The 11,125-nt window shown below is 37.1% G+C and overlaps 1 protein-coding gene across 1 annotated transcript; it reads left to right on the forward strand.

The window, feature by feature from the left end:
• Positions 1-2,643: 2,643 nt before the first annotated feature.
• LOC103521005 (unconventional myosin-Ia-like) lies at positions 2,644-10,775 on the forward strand (the record flags this gene model as incomplete). Its single annotated transcript, XM_008486110.1, has 3 exons — positions 2,644-2,842; positions 9,762-9,951; positions 10,559-10,775. Coding segments are annotated over exons 1-3 (606 nt in total), but the record flags the coding sequence as incomplete, so codon positions are not given.
• Positions 10,776-11,125: the final 350 nt, after the last annotated feature.

Genomic DNA, 11,125 nt, shown 5'->3' on the forward strand with positions numbered 1-11,125 from the left:
ACCAGCTATTTTCAAGGCTTATAGCCAGCAGCACTTGCCAGTAGGTCAGCCATCCAGGCACCAGCCATAGACATAATTCTTTAACTTGGCTGATCTGGGAATAGGTACATTTACTTAGTGTGCCATAGATATTTTCTAAGTTACCTACTTAAATCCTTTTTTTTTTTTTTAGGCTTCTTATTTATGGTGGCGGGGTTCTATTGAAGGATCTTCTGCTGTGACATCTCCTTTTTGTAGCATTTTTTCATAGTAAGTAGTGACTTCTGAACTAATTGAACCACTAGTTTGTCCATGAGATTGTGTACATGTCTTTGTGTGCGTAGGATTATGCAGATTAAAGAGCTAGGGATGAATGAATCCAAATTTGGGTATTTTCAATTAAGTACTTACAATATACCTAAGTAGGTAGGTAGGTATTTATTTGATAAATAACAGATTTTCAAAGGTTTTTTTTTTTTTTTTTTCAAGTCAATATCTGCAGAAGCCATGCTTCTTCAAAAGGAGCTGTCACAAATGAGCAGTGGTCAGTGATTGTATTATAGGCCTATAGGGTTAGGTAAAACACAGAAAGGTGCTTTCACAAATGAACAGTGACCAGTGTTATAATAGGGTTAGGTTAAAGACAAAAGTTCTCTCTTTTTCATTGTCATGGCTTCTGAATGTGGTGACTTTACTATTACCCAGCCTTTCCCCTACTACTTACCAGATTACCACCTACTTACTCAATCCCTGCTGTCCAAGTGCTCTACTAGACTACCCTTCTGACCTTTTCTGAAAATTTCTTTGTATCATGTAGGTATTTCTGTATGTGTTAAGTAGTCTTCTGAGGTACCTATGTGGAAGAACCGAACTCCTAAACAAAGATGGGTACCTTGCAGTTACAAATAGCTTTACCTTACAGTTACTTAACCCAGGGGAAACAAAAAAATCTTGTAGATACAGAATCATATCATTACGTGATACTAAACTAAAGTAAGAAAGAGAACTAAAGCAGCTATTAAATGAATGCAGTGTGTACATACACAGGTAGGAAAAGCAGATGTTGGATGCTTGCCAGCCTTTTTTTTACAGCACTGCAACCTGCAAACCCTTGTCCTAGCTTATCAAAGTTTCATACCTTCTGTTCTAAAACTTTAATCCAAATAAGATTACCTCAGCCATTATCAGCTTTTTTGCAGAGAAAAGAATAGAATATTCTTGTTTATCCTGCTCGCATAGGACTTGAAAAGTCCCTTTACCTCAGTAAAAACGAACACTGTGAGTTTATTTTATTTTTCTTTATTTTTTTCTTCTTCAAAGAAAAGAGTTTCGAGTTTTAGCTAAATTTTACTTTTAGTTGGTTGGTCTGATTGTTAACTCTCAAGCACTTGGTCCGATTTCAATGAAATGCGGTCATACATCCTTCAGCACATAGGGGAAATTTTCAGACAAAGTTTTTGGTCTTTGAGTTCCCTTAGCCATCGAGAGCTCCTTGGGGCTTTTTCTGAGTGTTCAATTCTACAAGTTCACCAAAGTTTAATGTAATGACAGAGAATCTGACAGACCTAGAGGTCTACTAGGTCTGTAGACAGACAGTCGGAAGTCGGAACGTCAGTGGCGGAAAAAGCGTCAGATACCTCAGCCTCATGTTTTTCTCGTCACGCACGTTCAAGCTGTCTAAACGTAAGTGCCGCCGGACATTACAGTGCTTCTGGAAAAGAAGATAAAATTTCTCTTGCTTCTATTCACGAAACACCGCCCCTGCTGTCAGTACCTTCAATCAAAGAGAATACTTGATAAGAACCTCTTTTTACATTCCTGCAGGAAAGGTCTGAGTTGCCTAGTTTTTTTGTACCCGTTTAGAATTTATAATGCGGACACCCAGATCTCAGAGTCACAACTCTTCAAGTCAGGCCTGGGTAAGGGGGTACACACGTACACAGGCCTAGGTACTTACATCTACATAAAGGGGTACATAGGCCTAAATACATAATAAGTACATACGAGTAAGTACTTACTTACTTCCCTATTCTGTTTGAAAAAAAAAAGGACAAGAAAGAAAGTAAAGAAAAGCTTGCCTTTTTAAGCATCGTGCACACTTATACGTCCCGAATGCGTTCCGTAGTTTGTTTCTGCTAAGGTCTTATCATCCCGAAATCGAAGAGAGAAGGAAGACAGGATAGGAGAAAGCAAGCCGTTCCGAGAACGAACATTATCCGTTCAGGATAAAATTCGCCCCGGACGAGAATCGAACCCGCGGCCTTACAAGGCTGACGCGCTACCAACCAAGCTAACTCGGCTGGCAGAAAAAAGCTTGCCTCTTTATGCAGCGCGCACTCTTATACGTCCCGAAGGGTTCGTGGAAGGAATGGAGACGGGACGTTTTTCGGGACGTTTTAGTGTGTGCGCTGCTTTATGCTTCATCCTGCTCATGTGAACTTGCCTCTTCATATGCACTTGTGTGCAAGTACCTACCTCCTGTTGTGTATGATGGTGGTTTCGAACCAGTGTATTTCGGTTTTCCAATATCCAATATTGGCTAGAGGGAATTGATTCAATCCTCAGTCTTGGTTTTCACTCTGGTGAGTCTACACAAAATAAATTTGTTCCAATGTTCTATTTTCAAAGTGATCTTTTCTTACTACATTAGAACTCTAATTCAACATGGTGTCAGAAGTGAAAGCTTTACCTCCTCTGCTTGTCAATGGGGATGGAGATGCGGCGGATGCTTGGAAGCTATGGTTGCAACGGTTTACAATATTTTTACGAGCAAACGGCCATGATAACGCCGCGCCGGAAAAGCAGGTAGCTATGTTCCTTCATCTGATAGGAGAGGAGTGTCTGCATATCTTCAATTCTTTTGGCTTAAATGATAAGCTAGACAATAAGTCTTTGCAGTTAGAAGAAGTCATTTCCAAGTTCACTGATCATTTCGTTCCGAAAAAGAATCTAACTTATGTTAGACATAAGTTCTTTACAAGAGATCAACAGGAGGGTGAATCCGTTGAGAATTATGTAGCTGTGCTGAACAAAATGTCCTATGATTGCGAGTTTGAGAAGTTAAGAGAAGATTTGGTGAAAGATATATTGATTGAAGCTAGACAATAAGTCTTTGCAGTTAGAAGAAGTCATTTCCAAGCTCACTGATCATTTTGTTCCGAAAAAGAATCTAACTTATGTTAGACATAAGTTCTTTACAAGAGATCAACAGGAGGGTGAATCCGTTGAGAATTATGTAGCTGTGCTGAACAAAATGTCCTATGATTGCGAGTTTGAGAAGTTAAGAGAAGATTTGGTGAAAGATATATTGATTGAAGCTAGACAATAAGTCTTTGCAGTTAGAAGAAGTCATTTCCAAGCTCACTGATCATTTTGTTCCGAAAAAGAATCTAACTTATGTTAGACATAAGTTCTTTACAAGAGATCAACAGGAGGGTGAGTCCGTTGAGAATTATGTAGCTGTGCTGAACAAAATGTCCTATGATTGCGAGTTTGAGAAGTTAAGAGAAGATTTGGTGAAAGATATATTGATTGAAGCTAGACAATAAGTCTTTGCAGTTAGAAGAAGTCATTTCCAAGCTCACTGATCATTTTGTTCCGAAAAAGAATCTAACTTATGTTAGACATAAGTTCTTTACAAGAGATCAACAGGAGGGTGAGTCCGTTGAGAATTATGTAGCTGTGCTGAACAAAATGTCCTATGATTGCGAGTTTGAGAAGTTAAGAGAAGATTTGGTGAAAGATATATTGATTGAAGCTAGACAATAAGTCTTTGCAGTTAGAAGAAGTCATTTCCAAGCTCACTGATCATTTTGTTCCGAAAAAGAATCTAACTTATGTTAGACATAAGTTCTTTACAAGAGATCAACAGGAGGGTGAGTCCGTTGAGAATTATGTAGCTGTGCTGAACAAAATGTCCTATGATTGCGAGTTTGAGAAGTTAAGAGAAGATTTGGTGAAAGATATATTGATTGAAGCTAGACAATAAGTCTTTGCAGTTAGAAGAAGTCATTTCCAAGCTCACTGATCATTTTGTTCCGAAAAAGAATCTAACTTATGTTAGACATAAGTTCTTTACAAGAGATCAACAGGAGGGTGAGTCCGTTGAGAATTATGTAGCTGTGCTGAACAAAATGTCCTATGATTGCGAGTTTGAGAAGTTAAGAGAAGATTTGGTGAAAGATATATTGATTGAAGCTAGACAATAAGTCTTTGCAGTTAGAAGAAGTCATTTCCAAGCTCACTGATCATTTTGTTCCGAAAAAGAATCTAACTTATGTTAGACATAAGTTCTTTACAAGAGATCAACAGGAGGGTGAGTCCGTTGAGAATTATGTAGCTGTGCTGAACAAAATGTCCTATGATTGCGAGTTTGAGAAGTTAAGAGAAGATTTGGTGAAAGATATATTGATTGAAGCTAGACAATAAGTCTTTGCAGTTAGAAGAAGTCATTTCCAAGCTCACTGATCATTTTGTTCCGAAAAAGAATCTAACTTATGTTAGACATAAGTTCTTTACAAGAGATCAACAGGAGGGTGAGTCCGTTGAGAATTATGTAGCTGTGCTGAACAAAATGTCCTATGATTGCGAGTTTGAGAAGTTAAGAGAAGATTTGGTGAAAGATATATTGATTGAAGCTAGACAATAAGTCTTTGCAGTTAGAAGAAGTCATTTCCAAGCTCACTGATCATTTTGTTCCGAAAAAGAATCTAACTTATGTTAGACATAAGTTCTTTACAAGAGATCAACAGGAGGGTGAGTCCGTTGAGAATTATGTAGCTGTGCTGAACAAAATGTCCTATGATTGCGAGTTTGAGAAGTTAAGAGAAGATTTGGTGAAAGATATATTGATTGAAGCTAGACAATAAGTCTTTGCAGTTAGAAGAAGTCATTTCCAAGCTCACTGATCATTTTGTTCCGAAAAAGAATCTAACTTATGTTAGACATAAGTTCTTTACAAGAGATCAACAGGAGGGTGAGTCCGTTGAGAATTATGTAGCTGTGCTGAACAAAATGTCCTATGATTGCGAGTTTGAGAAGTTAAGAGAAGATTTGGTGAAAGATATATTGATTGAAGCTAGACAATAAGTCTTTGCAGTTAGAAGAAGTCATTTCCAAGCTCACTGATCATTTTGTTCCGAAAAAGAATCTAACTTATGTTAGACATAAGTTCTTTACAAGAGATCAACAGGAGGGTGAGTCCGTTGAGAATTATGTAGCTGTGCTGAACAAAATGTCCTATGATTGCGAGTTTGAGAAGTTAAGAGAAGATTTGGTGAAAGATATATTGATTGAAGCTAGACAATAAGTCTTTGCAGTTAGAAGAAGTCATTTCCAAGCTCACTGATCATTTTGTTCCGAAAAAGAATCTAACTTATGTTAGACATAAGTTCTTTACAAGAGATCAACAGGAGGGTGAGTCCGTTGAGAATTATGTAGCTGTGCTGAACAAAATGTCCTATGATTGCGAGTTTGAGAAGTTAAGAGAAGATTTGGTGAAAGATATATTGATTGAAGCTAGACAATAAGTCTTTGCAGTTAGAAGAAGTCATTTCCAAGCTCACTGATCATTTTGTTCCGAAAAAGAATCTAACTTATGTTAGACATAAGTTCTTTACAAGAGATCAACAGGAGGGTGAGTCCGTTGAGAATTATGTAGCTGTGCTGAACAAAATGTCCTATGATTGCGAGTTTGAGAAGTTAAGAGAAGATTTGGTGAAAGATATATTGATTGAAGCTAGACAATAAGTCTTTGCAGTTAGAAGAAGTCATTTCCAAGCTCACTGATCATTTTGTTCCGAAAAAGAATCTAACTTATGTTAGACATAAGTTCTTTACAAGAGATCAACAGGAGGGTGAGTCCGTTGAGAATTATGTAGCTGTGCTGAACAAAATGTCCTATGATTGCGAGTTTGAGAAGTTAAGAGAAGATTTGGTGAAAGATATATTGATTGAAGCTAGACAATAAGTCTTTGCAGTTAGAAGAAGTCATTTCCAAGCTCACTGATCATTTTGTTCCGAAAAAGAATCTAACTTATGTTAGACATAAGTTCTTTACAAGAGATCAACAGGAGGGTGAGTCCGTTGAGAATTATGTAGCTGTGCTGAACAAAATGTCCTATGATTGCGAGTTTGAGAAGTTAAGAGAAGATTTGGTGAAAGATATATTGATTGAAGCTAGACAATAAGTCTTTGCAGTTAGAAGAAGTCATTTCCAAGCTCACTGATCATTTTGTTCCGAAAAAGAATCTAACTTATGTTAGACATAAGTTCTTTACAAGAGATCAACAGGAGGGTGAGTCCGTTGAGAATTATGTAGCTGTGCTGAACAAAATGTCCTATGATTGCGAGTTTGAGAAGTTAAGAGAAGATTTGGTGAAAGATATATTGATTGAAGCTAGACAATAAGTCTTTGCAGTTAGAAGAAGTCATTTCCAAGCTCACTGATCATTTTGTTCCGAAAAAGAATCTAACTTATGTTAGACATAAGTTCTTTACAAGAGATCAACAGGAGGGTGAGTCCGTTGAGAATTATGTAGCTGTGCTGAACAAAATGTCCTATGATTGCGAGTTTGAGAAGTTAAGAGAAGATTTGGTGAAAGATATATTGATTGAAGCTAGACAATAAGTCTTTGCAGTTAGAAGAAGTCATTTCCAAGCTCACTGATCATTTTGTTCCGAAAAAGAATCTAACTTATGTTAGACATAAGTTCTTTACAAGAGATCAACAGGAGGGTGAGTCCGTTGAGAATTATGTAGCTGTGCTGAACAAAATGTCCTATGATTGCGAGTTTGAGAAGTTAAGAGAAGATTTGGTGAAAGATATATTGATTGAAGCTAGACAATAAGTCTTTGCAGTTAGAAGAAGTCATTTCCAAGCTCACTGATCATTTTGTTCCGAAAAAGAATCTAACTTATGTTAGACATAAGTTCTTTACAAGAGATCAACAGGAGGGTGAGTCCGTTGAGAATTATGTAGCTGTGCTGAACAAAATGTCCTATGATTGCGAGTTTGAGAAGTTAAGAGAAGATTTGGTGAAAGATATATTGATTGAAGCTAGACAATAAGTCTTTGCAGTTAGAAGAAGTCATTTCCAAGCTCACTGATCATTTTGTTCCGAAAAAGAATCTAACTTATGTTAGACATAAGTTCTTTACAAGAGATCAACAGGAGGGTGAGTCCGTTGAGAATTATGTAGCTGTGCTGAACAAAATGTCCTATGATTGCGAGTTTGAGAAGTTAAGAGAAGATTTGGTGAAAGATATATTGATTGAAGCTAGACAATAAGTCTTTGCAGTTAGAAGAAGTCATTTCCAAGCTCACTGATCATTTTGTTCCGAAAAAGAATCTAACTTATGTTAGACATAAGTTCTTTACAAGAGATCAACAGGAGGGTGAGTCCGTTGAGAATTATGTAGCTGTGCTGAACAAAATGTCCTATGATTGCGAGTTTGAGAAGTTAAGAGAAGATTTGGTGAAAGATATATTGATTGAAGCTAGACAATAAGTCTTTGCAGTTAGAAGAAGTCATTTCCAAGCTCACTGATCATTTTGTTCCGAAAAAGAATCTAACTTATGTTAGACATAAGTTCTTTACAAGAGATCAACAGGAGGGTGAGTCCGTTGAGAATTATGTAGCTGTGCTGAACAAAATGTCCTATGATTGCGAGTTTGAGAAGTTAAGAGAAGATTTGGTGAAAGATATATTGATTGAAGCTAGACAATAAGTCTTTGCAGTTAGAAGAAGTCATTTCCAAGCTCACTGATCATTTTGTTCCGAAAAAGAATCTAACTTATGTTAGACATAAGTTCTTTACAAGAGATCAACAGGAGGGTGAGTCCGTTGAGAATTATGTAGCTGTGCTGAACAAAATGTCCTATGATTGCGAGTTTGAGAAGTTAAGAGAAGATTTGGTGAAAGATATATTGATTGAAGCTAGACAATAAGTCTTTGCAGTTAGAAGAAGTCATTTCCAAGCTCACTGATCATTTTGTTCCGAAAAAGAATCTAACTTATGTTAGACATAAGTTCTTTACAAGAGATCAACAGGAGGGTGAGTCCGTTGAGAATTATGTAGCTGTGCTGAACAAAATGTCCTATGATTGCGAGTTTGAGAAGTTAAGAGAAGATTTGGTGAAAGATATATTGATTGAAGCTAGACAATAAGTCTTTGCAGTTAGAAGAAGTCATTTCCAAGCTCACTGATCATTTTGTTCCGAAAAAGAATCTAACTTATGTTAGACATAAGTTCTTTACAAGAGATCAACAGGAGGGTGAGTCCGTTGAGAATTATGTAGCTGTGCTGAACAAAATGTCCTATGATTGCGAGTTTGAGAAGTTAAGAGAAGATTTGGTGAAAGATATATTGATTGAAGCTAGACAATAAGTCTTTGCAGTTAGAAGAAGTCATTTCCAAGCTCACTGATCATTTTGTTCCGAAAAAGAATCTAACTTATGTTAGACATAAGTTCTTTACAAGAGATCAACAGGAGGGTGAGTCCGTTGAGAATTATGTAGCTGTGCTGAACAAAATGTCCTATGATTGCGAGTTTGAGAAGTTAAGAGAAGATTTGGTGAAAGATATATTGATTGAAGCTAGACAATAAGTCTTTGCAGTTAGAAGAAGTCATTTCCAAGCTCACTGATCATTTTGTTCCGAAAAAGAATCTAACTTATGTTAGACATAAGTTCTTTACAAGAGATCAACAGGAGGGTGAGTCCGTTGAGAATTATGTAGCTGTGCTGAACAAAATGTCCTATGATTGCGAGTTTGAGAAGTTAAGAGAAGATTTGGTGAAAGATATATTGATTGAAGCTAGACAATAAGTCTTTGCAGTTAGAAGAAGTCATTTCCAAGCTCACTGATCATTTTGTTCCGAAAAAGAATCTAACTTATGTTAGACATAAGTTCTTTACAAGAGATCAACAGGAGGGTGAGTCCGTTGAGAATTATGTACTGGAATCGTGATTGCAATTATATGCATAACAGGTAGGCATCTTTTAAGTTTAATTTCTCCAAGGTAATACCGTCAAATACTATGAAACAAAAGCTCAATCTACCTAAAAATGTATGATCTATCTGACTGTGGTACAAAATATCCTTAAAACTGGATACTTAAAATTAAAAAAAAGAAAAGAAAAACTTGAATTTAATCGGGACAAACTACACACAAAAATGCATATAAAAAATCAAAACAATAGAGGAAATCTTTTGTTTACTCTACGCACCATCGCCATCTTGTTTTGTGACGTCAGACTGAAGAGGTCTATTTTCCTCGCCTAATAATAATAATAGTGCTAATTTATACTGCTCGCATAGGACTGAAAAGTCCCTTTACTCCAGCAGTAAGGCTACTACTATTATTGTGGTCAAATTCTCAAATTATATTGAGGATAAAATTCCATACCTCGGCTGGGATTGAACCCACGTCCTCCTGTTTACCAGACGAGCGCCTTGACCACTACACCACCGAGGTAGGTAGAAAAGAATACAGTAGAAAAGACTTTAGAGAATTACTTACCTTGGACGTTGGTTATGCTGCTGGTATAGGATTGAATAGGTATTCTCTTTATTAATAATAATATCAAATTGTGTAATAATAATAATAATAATAATAATAATAATAATAATAAAAATCGATTCAGAACAGTTCAGATCCCACTAGGAAAATAATCGTGATGTGAATGGATTTGTTCACAAATTCTTTTTTTATTATTTTTATTATTTACTGCAAATAAATCAAATCTTATCTTATCATTAGATTTGTTTCTCCTTTTCAGGTAATCCCAAGCGCCCATTTGTGAAGAAGCCCACCACCACGGGTACCCAGTTCAAAATATCCGTGGACAGTCTGATGAAGAATCTATCGAGTAAACAACTGCACTATGTTAGGTGTATACGGCCCAACCAGGGACACCATCCGAAACTGTTCGAAACAGGACTCGTACAACATCAGGTCAAATATCTCGGGTAAGTCGTCGACTTGTAGTTGAGAGGTTGGGGGTTCGAGCCTCCAATTTTACATTTGAAACCGATTAAAAAAAGAGGTTTGATAGAGGGATTTATAACTGCTAAGGTCCTATCGTCCCGAAATCGAAGAGAGAAGGAAGATAGAATAGGAGAAAGCCAGCCGTTCCAAGAACGAACTTTATCCGTTCAGGATAAAATTCGCTCCGGGCGGGAATCGAACTCGCGGCCTAGCGCTTACAAGACAGACGCACTACCAACCAAGCTAACTAGGCTGGCTATTTCTATGTTTACATTGATACGTACAATGATTATTATTCATTATACGTACAATGTGTGTGTTACCGTTATTCTATATGTATAATCCGGCATTTATAAAATCCCATAATATAAGCAATATTGACCAGGTATTGGTAAAGGTAGGGCCATCGGCTTTAATAAACGCCTTTGGTCACTGCGACCTGGTTAGATCTTTTGTGACAACCAATATTGACCAGGTAAAACGTGAAATTATTCCTATTTCAAAATTATCCTAGGCATTTTATAGAATGCCTTACAATGTTTTAGGTAAACCATGTAATGACTCACCCTTGATTTGTTTCACTTTCAGTCTGTTGGAAACGGTACGAATCCGCCGGTCGGGGTTCTGCTATCGTCTCCCTTACGAGCATTTCGTGTCCCGCTACAAGCTGCTTTCGCCTCGCACCTGGCCCTTCCCTCTGTGTTCTCCTATCGAGGCAGTTCATGTGATTCTACATGGACTGCCCATCCCTCATGGGGAGTTTGCATTCGGCCGAAGCAAACTGTTTGTACGCAGTCCACGCTCTGTGAGTATTACATAGAATACATTATGATAGAATAGATAGATATTACATAGAATACATTATGATTGAATAGAATGTGTTCTCCTATCGAGGCAGTTCATGTGATTCTACATGGACTGCCCATCCCCCATGGGGAGTTTGCATTCGGCCGAATCAAACTGTTAGTACGCAGACCACGCTCTGTGAGTATTACATAGAATACATCATGATACCTACTTACTTACTTTAAGTAAGTACTTTACTTACTTTAAGTAAGTATCATAATCATAATGTAAGTAAGTAAGTAAGTAAGTAAGTAAGTAAGTTCGTTTTATGATAAATTGTGGCAGTCTATGAGATATTTTCTTTCTTTC

Source organism: Diaphorina citri, unplaced genomic scaffold (genome assembly GCF_000475195.1).
Source record: "Diaphorina citri unplaced genomic scaffold, Diaci psyllid genome assembly version 1.1 scaffold4375, whole genome shotgun sequence".
Taxonomy (NCBI): domain Eukaryota; kingdom Metazoa; phylum Arthropoda; class Insecta; order Hemiptera; family Psyllidae; genus Diaphorina; species Diaphorina citri.